The sequence below is a fragment of the Zea mays genome, chromosome 4 (genome assembly GCF_902167145.1).
Source record: "Zea mays cultivar B73 chromosome 4, Zm-B73-REFERENCE-NAM-5.0, whole genome shotgun sequence".
Lineage (NCBI taxonomy): Eukaryota > Viridiplantae > Streptophyta > Magnoliopsida > Poales > Poaceae > Zea > Zea mays.
Genome location: NC_050099.1, coordinates 187,887,084 through 187,910,641, shown reverse-complemented (window position 1 = coordinate 187,910,641; position 23,558 = coordinate 187,887,084). Strand labels below are relative to the sequence as shown.

Below are 23,558 nucleotides of genomic sequence, written 5' to 3'. Positions count from 1 at the left end.
TATACCTTTTCAAGGTCTCTCCTGGACAAGGTCTCCTTCTCAAGCTTTTCCTTGTATTCATCTTCAACTTGGGTCAGATGTGTCTAGTTTGTAGAAGAAATTTATCATGAGTTATTTACTGTTTCTAACTGGGACTGGGGGACAAAAACATGTAACCATGATATACAAGCAAAGCCATTACCTCTAATGCTTTAATAACACCTTCGAGCTCCCCAGCCTTTTTCGACCATTCCTCAGAACTTTCTTGGTGAAGCTCAGCAAGTTTCTTGACCTAAGCACCATGAGCTCGGTAAATCATCTCACTAGAGTGAACAAATGATTAAAGTACTCCAGATGTTCCCACATGCATTTATAATGAGTTTCAGTCAAGTAACAGGACCATCAGATATTAGCAATTAATATGTGACAAAAAGCCCCACTCAACTATAAGAATGGTGAACAGGCATAACGAGATAACAGGAGGCGAGCGTAGAATCTCTAGGCGCTAAGCGCCAGTCAAGTACCGACATACAGCAGCACCAAGGGTGCAAACATATCAGCGACAAAGAGAGAGAATTAAGAGATATTAAACCATACAGTTGAAAGCTCAGCACCCAGACGTTGTTCATTAGCAGCTGCAGTATCCTTTGTTGAGCGCAACTCCTTCAATCACCAAAACATGAAGAGAAAAGATTAGATGGAAACAGTAATACTGCAATCATCTGCATGAGAAATTACCTTTTCCATGTAGGATACCCTTTGCTCCAGTTCAGAGATGCGTTCTTTGCTTCGCCTCAAGGAGCTAGAGGATTCAGATATCTCTCTTTCAAGCTGAAACACGAAGATTAAGTCAGCGCATGTGTTCTAAATCATATTTATCCATCATGAGATAGATCACAATGACTATCCATCATGAGTTAGATCACAAAGACTCGCCTCAGCAATACTTGCTGACAACCGAGCCTCCTCATCCATATTTGTTTTTCTTAGTTCAGCCAAGTTCTTCACTTTTGCTTTCAGTTCTTCATCAAGCCAGACATTGTGCTTTTCAAGCAGCTCCTTCTCCTGATAAAGAAAAGCAAACCACATAAGAACCAACAGGTACACCCTGCAAACATATGGGTAGGCTCCGTATTAACAGTATTAATGTATCAGATAGTAAAGGAGTGAATAGACTAAAATAACAACTCTGCATCTAGGTGTTAATTCATCCATTTTATGTTCATATCATACCTGAGTCATGCGATTGCAAATTGCTTGACAATGGGTAAACTTTGCTTCGACCTCTTGTATCCTGGCCTCTTTACCAGCAGAAGTTTCTGCCAGGTTTACCTGAAAAGATGACAATCATGTTTTCAGTGAACTTACATAAAAATTTGCAGAATATATACCCGATCCCCAAGATAAGAGAGCATGTAAATAAGTGTAAAAATTAAATGAAAAACTAAGAGCCTTTTTTGGTTGTCTGCTACACATGATATGGAACATGTGGCAAGTCATACTTCTTGCGACTTGCAAATTCAGGAAGAGAAATTGTCCACCACAGCTTAGGCAGAATAGAACATGTAAATAGGTGTCTATGGACCACAAGGCTACAACAGTAGTGGCAGGGCTTAATGGAATATTCATAGGTCACTGATCAAAAGAGTTTATGCATTTATAGTTTAGATAGTGCTGGTCGTATAACTGAGCGAGCTTTGACATTACAAAGTTCAATACTGACAAGAATCTAAGATAAGATCTAGCAGCCTATCATGTGGAACTTACCATCCTACAGTATCCACATTTTCCCTAACAAACATGCGCGAATTTATGAGAATATCCCTATTCAGTTGCAGCAGGCAAAAAAATTATTTATGTAACCATATAACCTACATGCAATATGAATATGGCGGCCAAATTGACTGGTTAGAGCATATATATTATTAGAAGTACTTAAACAGAAGTGCTCACAATTTTATTGTAGTAGCTCTGGATGATGCCGTCCTTCTCTTTAATTTCTGCATCTCTCTGCTCAATCAACTCCAGCGACTGGCACTTGGACTTGTGCAGCTCCGAGATTTCAATTTTCAACCTCTCCACCTCACCATCCTTAGCAATCTACAACAACAAACATCGAGTGATCAGTGCACCCAACCAAACCAAACAAAGTGATCATTCTACTGAAAACCTAGTGTCTTACCGCCTGGATGCGAAGCTGATGTATCTCCGCCTGAGAGGAGGCAAGCTCGGCAGCGCGGCGCTCGGCAGAGGCGGTGAGCTCGGCAGCCTCGGCCTTGGAGCGATCGAACTCCGCGGAGAGGGAGGCGTACCGTTGCTCGAGGAGGGCGCAGGTCTGCTCGGCAGCGATCGCAGCGGCATCCGCCTCGGCGCGTACGGTATCCACCTGCCGCCGGAGCTCACGGATGGCAGCATCAGCCCGCTCGGCAACGGCAGCCGTGTCGCCGCCGAGGAGACGGAGCTCCTCGTCGGAGATGAAAAGCGGCATCGCCGCAAGCTGCGATTACGGAGGCCCGGCCCTAGCCCGCGCCCAGTAACCGCAGTATGGCGGATGGGTCTAAGGTTCTAGGGTTTGCCGACCGCCGCTGGACGAGGTGTGGTGGTGGTGGCGGAAGGGCGGAAGGGCGGAAGCGGAGGGGCTCAATTGGGCAGTAGTGAGTAGAGAGTCGAGAGACAGCGAGAAACAAAGCGGCGTGAAGTGAGGCAGCAAATATGTCGCGGAGTGTGTAGTGAAACTGAGTCGATTAAACATCGGCCCGCGTTCCCTATATAAAATGGGCTACGTAGACTGGGCCTGCGGCGTCTGAGGAAGCTGAGTGGTCTAGAGAGAAAAAGTCCATGGCCCCGGTTTCGAATAACTGCTTCTGGGCCGTGCTTGTGTGTCACCTTCTCACTATAGGATCTGTTTAGTTCCTGCTTAACACGTCTAGATTAGAGATGGCAATGGGTACCCGAAACCCGAAACCCGGTGGGTTTTTACCCTATTATGGGACGGGTACGGGCTAATATCCAAACCCACGGGTTTCTTAATGGGTGATAAGCTAAACCCAGCGGGTACGCGGGTACGGGTATGGGATCCTAGTACCCATACCCGCAAACCCATGGGTTTCTAAAATCCGGCATAATATTATTAAACAAACCAAAAGTTCATTTTATGGCCTAGTAAACATGGTTGGCAGCCCAGCCCATTAGCTATCTATGAAATCTAGAGCCTCAGTGCAGGAACGATTGGCTAGCATCCGAATGAGCCCAGCCTAGTAAACATGGTTGGCAGCCCAGCCCATTAGCTTTCTTGTCGGGCACGGGTAGCCCGCGGGTACCCAATACCCGGGTGGGCACGGGTACGGGCAAAAACTTGTACCCGGCTGCGGACATGGGTTTCTTAGCGGGTATATTTTAATTTCGCGGTACGGGTTTGGGAACATAGTACCCAGCGGGTACGCGCTCGTTGCCATCTCTAGTCTAGATAAAGTGTGGTTGACATGTGCTCCTTTCATCCCAAAATAATAATCAATTTAGCTCTTAGTTTCTCTACTACTATATAAGAGGATAGTGTAGACTTCACACCTCAGATGGTGCACGGTTCTGCCTCCCAGGCTCCCACGTCGGGCCCAACGCGCAGCTCTGCTCCCTCGCCCTCCCAACGCATGCAAACCAGCAGGGGCCCATTTCCTCGCCAAGCAATCGCCCTCCCAACGCATGCAAACCAGCAGGGGCCCATTTCCTCGCCAAGCAAAACAAATATCTACAACATTACCTAAATCGTTCTCTACCAACGCCATTGAGCCGCTAGCAAGTTAACATTTGGGGCTGCACCAACGCTTATAAGTCGTTCTCTGCCTGTTTCACTAGCCGGTATGGCACTAACCACAATAGTAAAGAAAGCACCACAAACAATGCTCGTGTCCTGGGCTAAAATCTTCATGTGGCCCGTATTCCAGCGATGTTTGGTGCGGCCCAGATAATGAATCGGTACAGTGTGCCCTCGCTATCTTTCCGGCGAAATCCGCGGTCGCATGCCCCCGCTCGCGATTCCCCTCCCCGCGCCCGTAGCCCCGCCGCCGCCCATTGCAGTCGCATCCATGGCAGCCGCGTCCGCGCTATTGTGATCGTCCGCTCTCTCCAGTTGGAGATCTCCAGAATCGACGTGTCTGCGTCGTCCATGGAAGGAGAATCAGACGCCGCTCCGGATCTGCGTGCCCCAGCCTCCATGGAAGGGGAGCGTCTGACGCCGCCCAGATCTGCGCGCCCCAACCTCCATGGAAGGGGATTCAGACACTCGCTAACCTCTCCCTATATCCACTGTCCCGCCGCCTCCTCCTCCTCCTCCGTTCTCATCACGCGTCGTGTGCAACAACCCCCTTCACGCGAGCGTGTGGCGACGGTCGAGGCAGACCGCAGACGGTCAAACAAACAAGTCAGGTAGCCAGCGTGGTCATCCGCGACACAGCATTCGGCAGCATGGGCGCGGTGGAGCCGTCGGCGTGGATGTCTGCCGCGGCGCGCAGGTGGCTGGAGAACGCCGGCGCCACGGCGGAGGACGCCCCGGGCCGAGGCTTCAACGCGCTGCCGCTCTCCGGCATGCGTGTGTCCCTCGCGGAGCGCGGCCGCGCGCTCTGCTCGCTTCGCGTGCCGCCCCACCTCACGGTGCGTGCCTTGCCGTCCCTCCTTCCTCCCATCCCAGCTCTCGTGGAGACCAAAGGTCGTGTGATAGGTTCTTGGCTTGGCTCTCTCCCTCCCCTACCCCTGGTCAGGACGTGGAGGGGAACTGGCATGCGGGCGCCATCGTGGCGGCGGCGGACGACGTGTGCGCCGCGGCCATCATGTCCGTGGAGGGCATCATCAAGGTCTCCATCCACTACGACATCTCCTACTTCACAACGGCCAAGCTCCATGTGCGTACACACGACACCGCTCTCCTCTCCAGTTTCTCGCATAAGTCTGCGTCTTTAACACTGGAGTGAGCCGTGAGCGAGAAAAGAAACAATAAGTAGAGGGCATCATGGATGGATGCCAGTCAGCAGAGCACATTATTGCGGGGTGTTCATGCAGAGTCCAATCTTTTTTTCTTTTTCTCTATTCTGATTCTGATCAAATTACTCCTTAGAAGATGAAACTTGCTATGGACATCTTTTTTTTTCACGGCACACCTTTCACAGAAATCGGGTCCAGTTTGGTGAGCCTGGTCTTTCAAGTAATAGCCTCTTTAATTCCTCGGGCACACAGTTAGCATTAGATGCACATTCTTGAGCACAAGGAAGAAAGGTCTCAGGTCCATTCTATTCTATCTAGGAAGTAGAGGGCATGCTTCTTTTTGAAGCTTTTGTTTCCCAGAAGCAACACAGTTACTGCTTTCTGGGTAATGGGGGTAACAGCAGGGCAACCAAAGTTTGCTTAGGTTGGTGCAAAGAAGGGTTATGAACCACACTTAAATGTTGTGCGTCTAGGATGAAGTGGAGATGGATGGTCGGGTGGTGGAGCAGAAAGTGCGGATGACGGCGGTGGCAGTGGAGATCCGGAAGAAGGAATCCGGCGAGCTGGTGGCCATCGGGAGGCAGTGGATGATGGCCTCCAGGCCCAAAGTCGTTGCTGCTCACAGCAAGATATGAACTGAAGCTTCTTCCTTCCTTGGTGGGAATTTCGTCATTGTTAATTGGATGCTCACAGCAACTCGTCATTGTTAATTGGATGAATCATAACTTTTGCAGTCCTCTTAACTGATATCCTGATATAGATAGTGCAGAAGTTCAAATCTATTATTTAGTTACTACTTTCTCATGAGGATGTTTATATAGCTTATAGGCTAACATCCTTATAGTCTGTGCATTTAGCCAAACAAAAGTCAGACGGTGCTATTGTGACCTATATGTTTGTATATTTTTTCAGTCGATCAAGTTTGATTCTGGAATATTTCTCTCGTGTTTAGATAAAGAGAATGACACAATGTTCAAAGGATACAATCACACTTGCCTTTTTTGTTCATAGGATGGGCAAGTATTTTGTTTCTCATCTCTCTTCAACTGTTGTCGCCAAGCTAATATTGAGCTTTGGTTTGCTACAACAATTAGCATCCAGTTATATATACTTCTTTGAAGTGAGTAGGGAATTGCTTCCAAAAATATTTCAATATTATTTTTAAAAAAATCTTGCAAACACGACTACATGCATCAGAATACATTATTTAGATTGGTTATTCGTACATGATCTAACTGCTTGTTGTATCTCATTTACAGGTATTGGCTGTGATCGAGTATCTCCTCGCTAATGGAAGTGAACATATTATCAACAAAATTATTGACGATAGCTCATGAGATTATTCAAACTGCAAATATAGTGAAACTTAAGATATTGTTCACTAGAATATATCTACTAGCTCATTTTTCAGACTGCAGATATAGAAAATTGATTGTTGATTACCTTAAGAGTTCATATGGTCCCTTCAACAGGAACGTGTCTGTTTTACTTCTGAATTTACAGAAAAGAATTCTTGATTTATAGCTTATATTAACAGTGTTGCCTGCCCTCCCGCTCTCTCACCTCTCTCTCTCTATCTCTCTATGTGATTAAAGTATAACATATAAACTGTCCTTGGCTTGCTAAAGCTATTATTTTCAGTTTGCTTGCATGGAACTCATTATTTTTACTGGCTCTATTTTATTTCTCCAATAGGTCGAACACGTCACAAGGGAAGAGAAGTTCATGCAAGCATATGACTTGATTGAAGTATACTTTAAACTTATAGTAGCATGTGCACGTCTGTCCATTATTGACTCACAGAATTAAGGCAACCTTTTCTTTCTATTATGCAAACCTATATTTGTTATGTGATTTTAGTTGTATATTATTCTTTCTTGATAGTTCTTATTTATATATATCAGTTAGATGTTTTGTAGGTTATGTTGGGATTCTTTCAAAAGTGAAATCTATTTTCCTTTACTGTTGTCGCTGTTGGAATTTTTGCATAATCTACAACTCATGCCAATTTCAGAATACTCTAGATTTAGGACTATTCCAGACAGCAAAGATGTCGCCATTATATATTTAGGTCAATTTTCCTCTACTGCTCCTGCTATAAAATTCGGTTATAGTTTTTTTTCGTGCATCGCAGTTATTTAGGCCCGAGACGGTATCTACCAAGACAAGGCTGCTATCACTTGAACTGCTCCAGGTTAGCTTACTTCTCTGGGGTTGCTAATGTTCATTTTTGTTTGTTTTGATGTTATTTGTAGTCATTCTCTTTAGGGATTGCTAAAGGGAGTCAGCAATGTGTTCATAAAAAAATTTCACTTCATTGATTCAGTCAAAGCATATCTTTCGTATGCTCTTCTGCGAGCATCTGTCTCTTCATCTCCAGTTGTTTTTCAGGTAAACATTTGAAATTCATTTAGTTTTGGTTTTCATCATACTTGGTGTGACAGTATGATCATTTATGTAATAAGAGTGGGCTATCATGCTAAGTTGACTTTTCTTCTTTTATTACAGTATGCTTGTGGTATGTTTTCAGTTCTGTTGCTCCGGTTTGGAGAGAGTCTGAAGGTAAAATTGTTATTATGTATGGAAGTATTGTTTGTTGTGTTGCTTTTGGTAACATTGTATTCTTTGAAATTTTAAAATATTGGCAGAGGGGGAAATTGGTGTCTTCTTTCCTTTGATAGTTTTAAGGTCTCTGGATAGCTCTGATAGCCCCCTCAGCCAGAAGGAAAGGTCGTGAGTTGGTTTGCGTACCTTGTTCTTGTATGTAGCTCATTGAAACAAGTACTAAAGGAAAGGTCGTGATTTGGTTTGCGTACCTTTTATTCACTTCTCTATATTATTTTTAAAAGCACTTCGTAATTTTCAGATGAATAGCGATGTCTACATATTAGTGCGTTCATACAATATAATGGTGTCAAAGCCTGTAGTGCTTGTCTTCCTGTTGGTGGTACTCATAGTCACGTCCCAGTTAGAATGGAAGCAATAGCTTGTAAACGAGTTGGAGCTTGTCAAGGATAAGGTGAGGCGACTCACTTTGTGTATCTGAAATTCTGAATGCTTTAAGCGAGTTTTTTTTTAATTTTTAGATAGTGTTGAAAATATGAAATATAACCTCTTTTGTGCATAGAAAATCTTGACTAAAATTTTAGTTTCTAATTATACACTTCTTTCTAAACCTCAGTTTGATAATATGGTAGGCCAACATAGGGAAAAAAGAGAATTTAATGCTTCATTACAGGAGTTTAGGGGGGAGATTCTGACATTTCTGAAGAGGCTACTGAGATCAAATTTATTCTGAACATAGCTTCCATCTATCAAACAATGTAGACCGATATTCAAACTAACATTCTATCCATGATTATATAGAATCAGTTTGTTGATTGCCTAAGGCCATGATTCAAGATTTATTTCAGAGAAAAAACATGTATGCAGTCACGGTAAGAATTTTATTTTCTTAAAAATACCGTATTGCTTTCTTGTTAGCTAACAAAAATCCAGAAATTAATGGTGCCAATTATTGTTTCCTGAAAAGTACAAAAGAAGTTCAGAACTAATTCTATAACTTTGTTATTCAGGTGGGTGTTGGCCTGATGATTTTTCAGCAACTGGGAGGAATTAATGTCTTAGGTTTCTATACAAGCTATATTTTTTCCTCTGCAGGTATCCAAGCTAGATAAATTTTGTCCTCTTAAAAAACGAGGTATCTACAGCTCTTTCTAAACTTCAGGATTTTCTGGAAAACTTGGGACCACCTTGATTGGCGTTATTCAGGTTCAGATTTAGACATTTTTCAATAAAACAGTACTGTTCCAAGATTTTTGTTTGAAATTTTAGTATTTGCGTTGTCATTTTTATTTAATTGTGCACTAATTTCTTGGTCCAATTTATATTAATAGATGAACATAACATATACCGCTTCAGATGGTGGGAATATTACTTTAAGTGATGGGAAAAAGGTGGACTGCATCATACATATGGGCGGACAGTAGAGGCAATCAATTTCTGATTTGCAAAAACAGTTTCAGCAGGTTGCAGCCTATGCAATGCATTTGAATCCAATTTATGGAGCCTCTTTTTTTGTTTTCACTGTTGTTTTGGTTAGCATTATATGCGCCTTTTGTAAGTTTGCAAAGAGGAGAGGCAATGATGGAATCCCTTACCAACAGCTTGAGATGGGAGGTCAGGCACCGAACTCTTCAGGTTTAGACAACACTGCAACCACCACAGACGACTGGGAAGACAACTGGGATGATGACTTGGATGATGAAGCAGCAGCAAATGGCCTTCCGTTGAGATCACAGACGAATAGCAAAGATGGCTGGAACGTGGATTGGGATGACTAAGCTCCTACAGAAGAACTTTGAATGGGTCTGTCAAGTGAGATAGAAGATACTTCCATCTGCCTGACTTGCAAGAAAGACTCGAACGGAGACAACTAAAACTTGAACTGATGGAACTTAGGCTTGGTAAAGTAACCCATATCCTAGAAAGGTGAAGGATTGGCTCACTTCATACGGTTTGTACCATAGAGTTCACTTTTTTCTCTTTGAGCTGATACACGAACTTTAGCAGTACAGATTTTAGTTCTTTTTGGGTTGTAATATTACAGCAGAAATTGTGTTTATATATCGAAAACACATTTTATTCTTTGGGGGGAGTTAATTATTCTCTTTTGTACACACTCTTGAGTTCCATATCATTAGTGTATCATTGATGCTGCACGCTTGGACTGGTTGGAAAATGCGCGCCGCATGTTCAGATTCCCTTGAAAAGACCACCAGATAGACGATTTGCGCCTATATCTGTGTGAAACAACTCCAATTGAACATCAACCTCCCAATGAGCTGTCTTCTTTATTTTTTCTGCTACTGCATATACATACTACACCATGGGCATGTCAAAATAGGATAGGATATAGAGTTCCACAAAAAAAAGACTCAGCTTCACTAATGTTAATTACCATGTATTATAAGGTGCAGAGACAACACTATTGTGGGTAAGAAAGAAAATGGCAAATCATGAACATGTAAAAAAGAGACAGGAAGAATTAAATGGATGAATCCTAACTTCAATTTGGATTTTCTTGTTACCGAGTTTGCAGCAGCCTAGCGGCCATTAATTACTCTAATTTTGATCAAGCTCATAGAAAAATTTATTAATCTATTAACATCTACAAAACTAAACAAAAGGCACAATTAAGACATATTTCATGGTGGGTTCAATGAAACTAATTCTATGCTGTAGAAACTAGAAGATCGCAAGTGTTAAAACTGTGAAAGTAGGCTGCACGAATGAACAACCTGAATAGCATGATCGAGGGGATCTGAACCGACTGGGTGAGGACCCAAGCCTGTCAAATACTTAACATGCTTCAGCGCCGAAGCTTCGGAGAAACCCCTCTTTCCAGCCTGCTCAGCATCAAGGGGCAAAGGAAGGCTTCCAAACTGGATATGATAAACAGACCATGATCCATGAAGGAACACTATCAGCAATCCCAGTAGCAAATAAGCACCCCTCCTATCTTGCGGCTGTCATCATTTGAATCAGTTGCCCGATCAACTTTGGAATTCTCACGGGTTGACACAGAAGAGCATTGTCCTCGAGGCATTCTGATAGTCTAAGTTCAAATAATGCAAACAGAGAAACAAAAGATAAGAGTTATCTTCATAAGTACTACTGCTATTGACAGATTATCGAACGAGTAATTAGGACCAAAAAATAGAGAACAGGCGTGACAACTGCTACTCAGCTAGGGACATACTGTGGGATAGTGCACAAATTGAGCAGCATTTCGGCCTTCGCCGCCGGCTGCCACAGCCCGAGCGCTATCCCAGAGTTAGCATGTACTGGTAAGGGGTAGCCTTGAACTGTTATCAAAGCATGAATTGAGCAGTATTTAGGCTACTCTTTTGCTGTGTTACATTATTAAAAAAACAATTTTGTCTTGGTTCATTTCTGACATGAAAGTAGCATCTTGTTGTTCTTATGCTTCCCCTAATATAACTTTTATTTTTTTGAATAATTTCCTAGCTTGTCGACAATTAGAGGCTCTCTCATTTTTGGATCCACTGAAGCATTTTAGAGGTGCTCTGTTCTACTATCAAAGGTTAGTATGCTTGTTTATGCACATTTCCTACTCCTTTCTTTGCTTAGTAATGGTTGATAAGTATAAGCACATGAATAGTATGGAAGAAAAAAAGATAATACATTATTACAAAAATCATCTTGGTCTTGGGTCCTCGCCGAGTCACTAATGGATTAAATTTTTTTTCTCATAACAATATAACACATTTATATATAAGTTATCATGATATTATATGTTCCCGTTGCAACGCACGGGCACTAACCTAGTTATGTATATATTCAAATAAATGATAATAAATTCAGATATATATACATCAAATGTTGCATGAATCCACTAATTTACTAAAACCAATTTTATTTTAGGACGAGTAAAATGTAGTGAGCAAAATCGAAGCTATATTTATAACAAAGTTTGGCAATAACATAAGCTTATAACGTATAGAACAAAATGTTTAAAAAGTGCACCACGTCATAGCATTGAACCAAAATATGTATTTGAGAAACTAGCACGTCTAACTTGCGGTGTGGCAAGACGTGAGCAAAGCAAATACACCAAGGGTTAGAGATCTAGGATTTATTTAGGGTCCGTTTGGCACAGCTCCAGCTCCTGATTCTAAACGAGGATCTAGAGGAGCCGTGCCAAAAGGGTATTTTTTTAAACTGATTCTCGTGTGGAGCCGAAAGATTGGAAGTCGTTTTTGTGTAGAAAGGTGGGATCTAAAAAAACCTGCTCCACTCATCCTTAAAACAGCTCCTCAACCAACCAAATATGGACCTCGCCTTAAAGTTTGATCGAAATTACCCGCAATTGTCATTGGACAAAAACATAACGAGCCAATTTATGGATTAAACATTTGAGACCATTTTATGCACTACTATGATGGGAATATTTTATATGTTATTGTTTCATAATTTTTTCCGTATATGCATCCTACTTATTGGTTTGCAAAATTGAACTGCAAATGGTAAAACAGACAATCGCCACAGACCACCAACTCTCAGCAGACAAGAATCAGTTTACTTGCCAAACGGTTTTAAAAATGATTCTGATTCTCTAGGAGAATCAGGAGGATCAGCTCCTCACGAGGATCAGGATCTGGAGCTAAAGAAGCAGGAGCTGGAGCTTTGCCAAACGGGCCCTTAAACTCACTGCTACTAATTTATTATCCTATTTAAGTCACCGGCTCGATGAAAATTTGTACTATACTTTAGATTTATGTTAAAAAATAACGTAGTTGTTTTTTATGATAGGTGGTATATTTGTTGGTAATGAAATGTCTTCTATAACAAACTTGTTGTTTGAATGCACTATAGATAATAGTTAGTTAGCTAAAAAATTGCTAATGTAACTAACTGGCTAACAAATAACTATCTAAGTATTAACTAATTTACTAAAAATATATAATAACTGAACTATTACCTAGATTATTTATATGTTTTCAACTAATTTTAGCTATTAGTTCTTATGCATTCAAACATTGTTTACCGTGATAACTATTAGTTCTAATGCATTCAAATATGGTCTTAGAATATGCTACGTTGTGCATAGAGTATGGGCATGTTTGTTTCTCTCCTATATTATATAAGTTGGATTATGGTGGAAGGATATGAAGGTAAAATGTCACTTTGGAACCATAAATAAGTTAAAACTAGTCAGTTGCTCATGCTTTCTTATGGTTGTTATCCATGTGATTGGTTACCCGCACCATTTGATCCTGAGCTATAGTATGCATTGACTTTATGCAAGCACCTGTTTGGTTACCTTTATGTGGCAGACGTGAGTTGCACGAGTAGATGTAAAATAATTCATTTTACAGCTATTTTTCTGCATCCGCTGGTACGCCCGAAACCTGCGTATGCGGCTGGCCAGGCTCGCGCCGGCCCGACTTCGCACGTCCGACCAACCAATCAGCACATATATACTTCATCCGTCCCATAATATAAGGCATAACCACTTTTTATTCTTGTCCTACAATATAAGGCGTGCTCTCTCTAAGCATACGTACATCGATGCAGTGCTATAGAGAGAATTAAATATATTTTTTGGCCTTTGAACCAGAGGTGGTTACACCTTATATACTGGGACGGAGTGAGTATCATATAAATAGGTATTGAGATATTTATTCAAATATAATTATTGTTTATTTATAAACACTGAGGTATTTGTGATCTAATGGTTAGCCCCAACTTTATGGAGCAGCTAGCATTGGTATTTTACCCTCCTACCATTTTAACATAATTAAACTTATATAATTTAGGACGAGAACAAATATGTCCTATATGTGCTTGTATTCGTAGTAATTATCCTCGTGTATAAGTGTCTCTTCCTTGTAATTCAAAAATAAGTGTAGGTGCCTCCAAACACCCAACAGTATATTCAGTGGTGTAGCAAAAACCACCTAGGATAGAGGTGTCGATGAGGATCTATTGATACATATTTGGGGAAAATTATTCCCCCATTGGATATATGTGTATGAGTAGAAAGCAGAACTAGAACCTGATTACCCATGGTTAATATTGTCTAGTAAAATTAGGTGTGCATTCTAATAGGCAATAAGCCCAACAACCAACCCTAACTCTTTTAACCTTTTCAAGCATCCATCCACTCAACTTAGAGGGTCAGCCACTAGTCGCCTCGCCCACTCATCCACATGTCACTTTGTTTTTTATTGTTTTGTATGGTTAAATAATGTTTTTGTTACATATCAGATTTGTTTGTGATGTATCATTATTGGGTGTCGTGTGACTGTTAATGTTATATAAAATATAATAGGATCATACTTTTATTATCGGAGATGAGGACTTACCGGGACGGATACCCAAATGAGGATATAGGAGGGGGTGGTGCCAAAGAGGGCGAAGAACGGAGTGGGATGTGAAACCGCCTTAGAGAAAGGTGGTTGAGGAGATAGGTGGTTGTGTCCAGGGCCTCAGCCCAGTAGCGGGGGTGGGGTGGGGAAGAGAAGCCTGAAAGTGAAGGCAACACAACATGTTGGTGGTGGTACGAATCATACACTTGGCACGACCATTATGAGGGGAGGTGTTAGAGCACAACATCTGCGGTTGCACGCCATGGGAGAGAAAGAATGTGTGGGACGTGGAGTTATCAAACTCTCGTCCATTATCGCACTGAATAGCCTAAATGGTACGACCAAACTAAGTCAACACCCACATTAAGAAATGAGAAAGGTGGGGGAAGTTGTCAAACTCATGGGGGAGGGGAAAGGTCCACAAGTAGTGAGAGAAGTCATCCAGAATAACGAGATAGTACCGCATACCGGAAATACTGGGGATGGGGGTGTCTAGAGGTCATAATGGATCAGGTTGAAGGGGCGAGTCACGCGGGAAGTGGAAGAGGAAAAATGTAAGCGAGTGTGGCGCCCAAGCTGACAGGCATGACAAAGAGATGTGACATCGCCGCTGAAAGGGAAGTGTGCCATTGGGCAAATTCTATAAATGTTTTGGTGATTAAGATGCCCAACACATATTGGGCGTGTTCGGCTGGCTGCAAGCCGACACTGTTGCAGCTGTTTGGATTGCTGCAGCTGCAATCCATAGAGAGAAAAATACTGTAGAAGCCGCAGCCGCAGCCGGATTGCAGCCGCAGCAAGCCGCAGCGAACAAGCTGATTGTTTTTAAGGTGATGTGTACTAAGTGTTAAAGAGATGCAAATCAAGAATCAAGGTATGACTCTAGCCCTAGTGAATTGTTTTTGGTACTAATATATTCCTCTAAGTGCTAGGAACCTTGTCAAATCAAATGAGATTGGATTGGAGAAGTTTGGCTAAAGTAACAGCCAAACTTACATCAGCCTTCGGTGCACCGGACTGTCCGGTGTGCACTGGACAGTATCCGGTGCCCAGGCTGGCTCAGCGACGATCTCGCTGTTCTTGGGAATCACAAAGGACGACGTGGCTAAAATTCACCGGTCTGTCCGGTGAGCTAACAGCGCCCGCGCCAACGGTCGGCAGCGCGATCAGCGGACGACGTGTGGCCAGAGCCAACGGTCACTTGGCCGCACCGGACTGTCCGGTGTGCCAAGGGGATCGAGGGCTCAACGGTCTGCTTCGCCAGAGAAGGAAAGAAATTGGGCATTGTTTATGTCCGGTGGTGCACTGGACTGTCCGGTGCGCCAACCGACAGAAGGCAAGAATTGCCTACCAAATGGAGATCCAACGGCTAGCTGCCTTAGGGCTATAAAAGGGACCCCTAGGCGCATGGAGCACAACACCAAACCTCCATTGAACATCCTAAGACGCCTAGACACCACAAGCACGCATCTGGATCACCGTGACTAAGATTTGAGCACTTGTTGAGTTGTAGACTCGCTACGCTGTGTTTTGTGTGCTCGTGCCTTGACTTGTGTGCGTGTTATTGCTACGACTCTAGCTCTTGCGTGTGTTTCTTTCCATCCCTTACTCTCGTGGTTTTCATTGAGATCAATCTTGTAATGGTGAGAAACTCCAACCTGTGGAGATTCCTCACAAAGGGAACATCTACTATAAGGAAGAAAACTGTGGTATTCAAGTAGGTCATTGGATCGCTTGAAAGGGGTTGAGTGCAACTCTCGGCCGTTAGGACGCCACAACGTGGAAGTAGGCAAGTGTTTTACTTTGGCGAACCATGGGATAAAAATCGATGTGTCACTTGTTGCTATTCTTGTGCGATCTTCTACTCACTTGATAATTGCTCTAAGTTTAATACTCACTTTTGTGAAGAGCAATTAAGTGAATAAGTCACCCCTCTCTTGCCATAACACCTTGGTTTGGTTTCACTAACATTTCATAAAACAAGTTTGTGTTATTTAGTGTTGATTTTATAGGATCACCTATTCACCCCCCCTCTAGGTGCTCTCAGTCGCGGGGACAAGGAATGGTCGAAGTGGCAGAGAGTTGAGAGAGGACATCGTGGACAGGGTGGCCAAGACGATGGTGCCAAGTGGAGGTAGGAACAATGGAGGCAAGGGCTTAGGGTGGGACAACATGAGCGGAGGAAGGTGGAGTGGGGAAGCAAATGGGTTAGAGGGGCTGAAGCCATCGCATCCAGCAACCACAACATGAGTGGTAAGATCCCGAATGGTGAGCCCCCATGGATCAAACTCCATAGAGCAGCGATTGTTAGTAGTGAAGCGATAAACCGAGAAGGTTCTGGATTATGTTGGGGGCAACGAGCATGTTGTTTAGGTACAAAAGTGCCAGAAAGAATCGTATCACCTACTGAGGAGACAGGCAGAGTCAACCTGTTACCGACAACGATGGAGGAAGGAGAGGTGGGATTATAGGGATGGGGTAAAGAGATAGTTCTGATGTTGGGGTGGTGTGGAACGAGGCACAGGAGTCAACAACCCAGTTGATGGGAGGAGGGGATGAGAGAGCTGAAAGGGAAATGGGTTTAAAACATTTCCTATAATCGATTTTGTTGTTTGACGTCCATCACAAACCACGGGGACTAACTAGTTTGCCTAGTTGTCATTTATCTCAGGTGCATAAAGTTCAATGTAAACCAACAAGGAAAATGAGTTGGGGAACTCTACAAAGTTTGGAGCAAAAACAAGTATAGGTGCAACTAGTGGTGCACCAGACACTGTCCGGTGCCCAGGCCAAGGCACCTCGCGAAGTGGCCGCTCTCGGGATTTCTGAGAGTCACTCCGCTATAATTCACTGGACTATCCGGTGTGCACCAGGTTGTCCGATGAGCCAACGGAGCAACGGTCAACTGCGCCCAACGGTCGACTACGCTGACGTGAGGAACAGTGAACAATGCAGAAGTCAGAAGTCAGAACTACAAAGTCAGAACGCACCGAACTGTCCGATGCTACAAGAGGACAAAGGACTTCAACGGTCAACCGCTCCAAACCCCAACGGTCGGCTAACATGGCACGCACCGGACAGTGAACATTGCCATGTCCGGTGCACCACCGGACTGTCCGGTGTGTCCATTGACAACAACGATTGTAATAGTGGTTGGGGCTATAAATATACCCCAACACCTTCATTCAAGCCATCCAAGTTTTCAGACCTTCACATTCAATACTAGAGCAAAGACAAACACTTCAAAGTCACAATCAAAACATTCAATCCCCTTCAAGCTCCAAAATCAACTCAATTACTTAGAGACTTGAGAGAGGGTCATTTGTGTTTCTTTTGTTGCTCTTGTTGCTTGGATTGGTTTCTTCTTCTCACTCTAATTCTTCTAAGTGCTTTGTACAGCTAGCAAGAGACACCTAAGTGTGTGGTGATCCTTGCGGGGTCTTAGTGACCCAAGTGATTAAGGAGAAGCACTCAACCGGTCTAAGTGACCGATTGAGAGAGGGAAAGGGTTGGAATAGACCCGGCCTTTGTGGCTTTCTCAATGGGGACTAGGTTCTTTGGAACCGAACCTCGGGAAACAAATCATCGTGTTCATTTGTGTTGATCTTCACTCGATCTGTGTCTCCCCTCTCCCTCTCAAAAGTTCTCTTGCTCATATTGATTTGAGTTTGCTCCCAAGGTTATCCGCATTGATTGAGCAACTCATAGCAAGGAGAACTACCTTCCGCACTCCGAATTATTTCTAACACTAACCCGGACATAGTGTGTGTTCACAGTTTATAATTTTCAGGTTTCGCCTATTGACCCCCCTCTAGGCGACTTTCAATTGGTATCAGAGCCCGGTGCTTTATTAGAGTCTAACAAGTCGAAGTGATGTTAGGAGAACACGCCAAAAGGGAGATGGTCACCGGTGAAAAGTTCGTAGCCTCGGGAAGGAAGAACGATGAACGGACTCTGTCAAAGGAGGTCGTCGACAAGCACAAGGAGGAGTCCACCGACTCCATCAAGTCACATAGGAAGGGTGACAAGAAGAAAAAGAAAATGAAGAAGGTGGTCTACTATGAGACCTACTCTTCATCACCTTCCACCTCCGGTGCCGAGTCTACCACTTCAAAACGCCAAGAGCGTAAGAAGTATAGTAAGATGCCTCTTTGGTATCCTCTCATTCCTAAACGCGCTCCTTTACTTTTGGTACCCCTAGGCAAACCACCATATTTTGACGGTGAAGATTATTGTATGTGGAGTGATAAAATGAGGCACCATCTAACCTCACTCCACGAAAGCATATGTGATATTGTTGAGTTTGGGGCGTAGGCACCACAGGTGGGCGACGAGGACTACGACTTCGATGAGGCCGTCCAAACAAGGCAATTTAATTCCCAAGCAACCTCTATACTCCTCGCTTCCTTGTGGCGAGAGGAGTATAATAAGGTGCAAGGGTTGAAAAATACCAAAGAAATTTGGGATGTTCTCAAGACGGCGCATGAAGGGGACGAGGTGACTAAAATCACCAAGCGCGAAATGATCGAGGGAGAACTCAGTCGACTCGTCCTCAATAAAGGAGATGAGCCGCAAGCAATGTATAACCGGCTCAAGACGGTGGTCAACCAACTGTGCAACCTCAGGAGCACCAAGTGGGATGACCATGAAATAATTAAGGTTATTCTAAGATCTCTTGTCTTTCGTAATCCCACTCAAGTTCAATTAATTTGTGGAGATCCTAGATATAAACAGATGTCTCCCGATGAGGTAATTGACAAGTTTGTGGGCTTTGAACTTATGATCAAAGACTCCAAACACATTGTCAACCTGGAGCAAGGCGCCACCTCCACACCCGAGGTGCAACCCGTTGCATTCAAAGCAACAAAAGAGAAGAAGGAAGAGTCTACACCAAGTAGACTCCCAATTGACGCCTCCAAGCTCGACAACGAGGAGATGGCTCTTATCATCAAGAGCTTTCGAGAAATCCTCAAGCAAAGGAAGGGGAAGGACTACAAACCCCGTTCCAAGAGGGTGTGCTATAGGTGTGGTAAGTCCAGTCGCTTTATTGCAAAATGTCCATATACAAGTGACAGTGACAGGGACGACGACAAGAAAGGAAAGAAGATGGAGAAGAAGAGATACTACAAGAGGAAGGGTGGCGAGGCGCACATGGGGCTGGAGTGGGACTCCGACAAGAGCTCCACTGACTCTTCCTCCGACGAGGACACCACCAACATCGCCATCAACAAGGGCCTTCTCTTCCCCAAAGTCGGTCACAAATGCCTCATGGCTAAGGACAGCAAAAAGAAGAAGGTACATTCTAGAGATACCCCAAATATACTACTTCCGATGATGAGTGTAGCTCTAGTGATAATGAAGATGATTTAACTTCTCTTTTTGCAAACTTTACCAAGGATCAAAAGAAAAAGATAAATGAATTGATAGAAACCATTAACGAGCCAGTGCACCCCCCCTCTAGGCGACTTTCAATTTGTATCAGAGCCTTAGTGTGTGTTTAAGTTTATAAAATAGATGATTTAACTTCTCTTTTGGACTTGAATTTAATTCTAATGCTAACCCCGACCTTAGTGTGTGTTTAAGTTTATAAAATTCAGGTTTCGCCTATCCACCCCCCCTCTAGGCGACTTTCAATTGGTATCAGAGCTAGTGCTTCATTAAGAGTCTTATCAACTCGAAGTGATATCTAGAGATCACGCCAAGAGGGAGATCATGATCGACGACTAGCCCACAGGCTCGTGGAAGACTCTCTCAAGAGAGTCCAGCAACAAGTATAAGGAGGAATCCTCTTCCTCCATCAAGTCACATCGAAGGGGTGACAAGAAGAAGAAGAAAATGAAGAAGGTGGTCTACTACGAGACCGACTCTTCATCACCCTCCACGTCCGGCACCGAGTCGTCCACTACTTCTAAGCGCCATGAGCGCAAGAAGTATAGTAAGATGCCCCTACGCTATCCCCGTATTTCAAAGTGCGCTCCATTACTTTCCATACCCCTAGGCAAACCACCATATTTTGATGGTAAAGATTATTGCATGTGGAGTGTTAAAATGAGGCACCATCTAACCTCACTCCACGAAAGTATTTGGGATATTGTTGAGTTTGGAGCGCAGGCACCACAAGTGGGGGACAAGGACTACGACTCGGACGAGGCCGCCCAAATTAGGCACTTCAACTCACAAGCAACTTCTATACTCCTTGCCTATTTATGTCGAGAGGAGTATAACAAGGTGCAAGGGTTGAAGAATGCCAAAGAAATTTGGGACGTCCTCAAAACCGCGCACGAAGGGGACGAGGTGACCAAGATCACCAAGCGCGAAACGATCGAGGGAGTGCTCGGTCGATTCATCCTCAATAAAGGAGAAGAGCCGCAAGCCATGTACAACTGACTCAAGACAATGGTGAACCAAGTGCGCAACCTCGGGAGCACCAAATGGGATGACCATGAAATGATCAAGGTTATTCTTAGATCCCTCGTATTTCGTAATCCTACCCAAGTTCAATTAATACGTGGGGATCCTAGATACAAATAGATGTCTCCCGAGGAAGTGATTGGCAAGTTTGTGAGCTTTGAACTTATGATCAAAGACTCCAAACACATTGTCAACTTGGAGCAAGGCGTCACCTCCACACCGGAGGTGCAATCCGTTGCATTCAAGGCAATAGAAGAAAAGGAGTCTACACCAAGTAGGCTTCCAATCGACGCCTCCAAGCTCGACAACGAGGAAATGGCGTTCATCATCAAGAGCTTTCGCCAAATCCTCAAGCAAAGGAGGGGGAAGGACTACAAGCCCCGCTCCAAAAGGGTGTGCTACTGATGTGGTAAGTCTGGTCACTTCATCGCTAAATGTCCATACTCTAGTGAAAGTGACAGGGACGAAGACAAGAAGGGGGATAAGAAGGAGAAGAAGAGATACTACAAGAAGAAGGGTGGCGAGGCGCACATGGGACGGGAATGGGACTCCGATGAGAGCTCCACTGACTCCTCCTCCGACGAGGACGTCACCTACATCGTCGTCAACAAAGGCCTCCTCTTCCCCAATGTTTGCCACAAGTGTCTCATGGCTAAGGACAGCAAAAAGAAGGTACACTCTAGAGCCACACTAAATATACTACATCTAGTGATGAGGGTAGCTCTAGCGATAATGAAGATGATTTAATTTCTCTCTTTGCCAACCTTAGCATGGACCAAAAGAAAAAATTAAATGAATTAATTGAAACCATTAACGAGAAGGATGATCTCTTGGAATGCCAAGAGGACTTGCTCGTTAAGGAAAATAAAAAATTTGTTAAATTAAAGAATGCTTATGCTCTAGAAGTAGAAAATGTGAAAACTTGACTAGGGAGCTTAGCATTTGCAGTGATTCAATTTCATGTTTTAGACATGAAAATGCCATGTTAAATTCTAAGATTGATGAATTGAATGTTTGCAAACCATCTACATCTACTGTCGAGCATGTTCCCATTTGTACTAGATGTAAAGATGTTAATGTAGAAGCTATTGATGATCACCTTGTCATGATTAAACAACAAAATGATCATATAGCTAAATTAGATGCTAAAATTGCCGAGCATGAACTTCAAAATGAAAAATTTAAATTTGCTAGAAGCATGCTCTATAATGGGAGATGCCCCGACATTAAGGATGGCATTGGGTTCCAACAAGGGAACCAAAGCAATGTCAAGCTTAATGCCCCTAAGAAATTGTCTAATTTTGTTAAGAGTAAGGCTCCCATGGTTCAGGATAGAGAAGGGTACATTTTATATCCTGTAAACTATCATGTGCATAAGATTAGGAAAATTCATGCTAGGAAACCTCATACTATTTCTCACCATGCTTTTATGTATAAAAATGAGTCTTCTAGTTCTAGGCATTCCACTCATGTTAAAATGCCTAATAAGAAAATTTCTAATGCATCAAATGAACATAATATTTCATTCAAAACTTTTGATGCTTCCTATGTGCTTACTAACAAATCAGGCAAAGTAGTTGCCAAATATGTTGGGGGCAAACACAAGAGTCCCAAGACTTGTGTTTGGGTACCCAAGGTGCTTGTTTCTAATGTAAAAGGATCCAAGACCATTTAGGTACCTAAGAACAAGGCCTAAATTTGTTTTGTAGGTTTATGCATCCAGTGGTTCAAGTTGGATAATCGATAGCGGGTGCACAAACCACATGACAGGGGAGAAAAGGATGTTCTCCTCATATGAGAAAAGTGAAGATCCCCAAAGAGCTATTACATTCGGGGATGGAAATCAAGGTTTGGGTAAAATAGCTATATCTCCTGACCATTCTATTTCCAATGTTTTTCTCGTAGATTCTTTAGATTACAACTTGCTTTCTGTTTCTCAATTATGCAAAATGGGCTACAATTGTCTATTTACTGATGTAGGTGTTACTGTCTTTAGAAGAAGTGATGATTCAATAGTATTTAAGGGAGTGTTAGATGGTCAGCTATATTTAGTTGATTTTAATGATAACAAAGCTAATCTAGACACTTGCTTAATTGCTAAGACTAACATGGGTTGGCTCTGGCATCACTGACTTGCACATGTTGGGATGAAGAATCTCCACAAACTTCTAATGGGAGAACACATTTTAGGACTAACCAATGTTCATTTTGAGAAAGACAAGATTTGTAGCGCATGTCAAGCATGGAAGCAAGTTGGAGTCCATCATCCACACAAAAACATCATGACGACTGACAGGCCGCTCGAGCTTCTCCACATGGATCTATTCGGCCCGATTGCTTACATAAGCATCGGCGGGAGTAAGTAATGTCTAGTTATTGTGGATGATTATTGTCGCTTCACTTGGGTATTCTTTTTGCAGGAAAAATCTCAAACCCAAGAGACCCTAAATAGATTCTTAAGACGGGCTCAAAATGAGTTCGCATTGAGAATAAAAAAGATAAGAAGCGACAATGGAACGGAGTTCAAGAATTCACAAATTGAAGGTTTTCTTGAGGAAGAGGGCATCAAGCATGAGTTCTCTTCTCCCTACACTGCTCAACAAAATGGTGTAGTGGAGAGGAAAAATAGAACTCCACTGGACATGGCAAGAACCATGCTTGATGAGTACAAGACACTAGACCGGTTCTGGGCTGAGGCGATTAACACTGCCTGCTACTCCATCAACTGGTTATATCTTCACCAAATCCTAAAGAAGACATCATACGAACACCTCACTAGTAAAAAGCCCAATGTTTTATATTTTAGAGTCTTTGGGAGCAAATGCTTTATTCTTATTAAAGGAGGTAGAAGTTCTAAATTTACTCCTAAAGCAGTAGAAGGCTTTTTATTAGGTTATGACTCAAACACAAGGGCATATAGAGTATTCAACAAATCCACTGGATTAGTTAAAGTTTCTTGTGACATTGTGTTTGATGAGACTAATGGCTCCCAAGTGGAGCAAGTTGATCTTGATGAATTATATGATGAAGAGGCTCCATGCGTCGCACTAAGGAACATGTCCATTGGGGATGTATGTCCTAAGGAATCCGAAGAGCCTCCACAAACACAAGATCAACCATCATCTTCCATGCAAGCAGCTCCACCAACTCAAAATGAGGATCAGGCTCAAGATGATGAAGATGAAGATCAAGAGGATGAGCCACCTCAAGAGGAGGACATTGATCAAGGAGGAGATGAAGATAACGAAGATAAGGAAGATGATCAAGAAATTAGGGATCAAAGACCGCCACACCCAAGAG

At 43.1% G+C, this 23,558-nt stretch overlaps 2 protein-coding genes and 1 long non-coding RNA gene across 9 annotated transcripts in view; 2 read left to right on the top strand and 1 right to left on the bottom strand.

The window, feature by feature from the left end:
- Positions 1 to 2,721, bottom strand: part of LOC100193455 (Nuclear-pore anchor) — a 38,026-nt gene extending 35,305 nt beyond the window's left edge. For 6 of the 7 annotated variants that reach the window (XM_008678332.4, XM_008678334.4, XM_008678333.2 and 3 more), the window contains exons 1-8: positions 2,162 to 2,721; positions 1,933 to 2,079; positions 1,213 to 1,311; positions 916 to 1,044; positions 718 to 810; positions 577 to 642; positions 182 to 271; positions 6 to 83 (exon numbers count right to left, since the gene is read on the bottom strand). In XM_008678332.4, coding sequence (XP_008676554.1) covers positions 6 to 83; positions 182 to 271; positions 577 to 642; positions 718 to 810; positions 916 to 1,044; positions 1,213 to 1,311; positions 1,933 to 2,079; positions 2,162 to 2,467 — 1,008 coding nt within the window. In that variant the 5' untranslated portion in view covers positions 2,468 to 2,721. The remainder of the gene's footprint in view (positions 1 to 5; positions 84 to 181; positions 272 to 576; positions 643 to 717; positions 811 to 915; positions 1,045 to 1,212; positions 1,312 to 1,932; positions 2,080 to 2,161) is intronic. The other variant, NM_001358735.1, reaches the window with a different exon arrangement.
- Positions 2,722 to 4,440: 1,719 nt separating this feature from the next.
- LOC103655758 (uncharacterized) lies at positions 4,441 to 5,588 on the top strand. The gene is made up of 3 exons (XM_023302312.1): positions 4,441 to 4,626; positions 4,734 to 4,874; positions 5,427 to 5,588. The coding sequence occupies exons 1-3, from the start codon at positions 4,441 to 4,443 to the stop codon at positions 5,586 to 5,588; spliced, it is 489 nt and encodes a 162-aa protein (XP_023158080.1).
- Positions 5,589 to 7,237: 1,649 nt separating this feature from the next.
- Positions 7,238 to 7,687, top strand: LOC103654262 (uncharacterized). Its single transcript, XR_565989.2, has 3 exons — positions 7,238 to 7,344; positions 7,462 to 7,515; positions 7,604 to 7,687. It is a non-coding gene; the product is annotated as an uncharacterized lncRNA (long non-coding RNA).
- Positions 7,688 to 23,558: the final 15,871 nt, after the last annotated feature.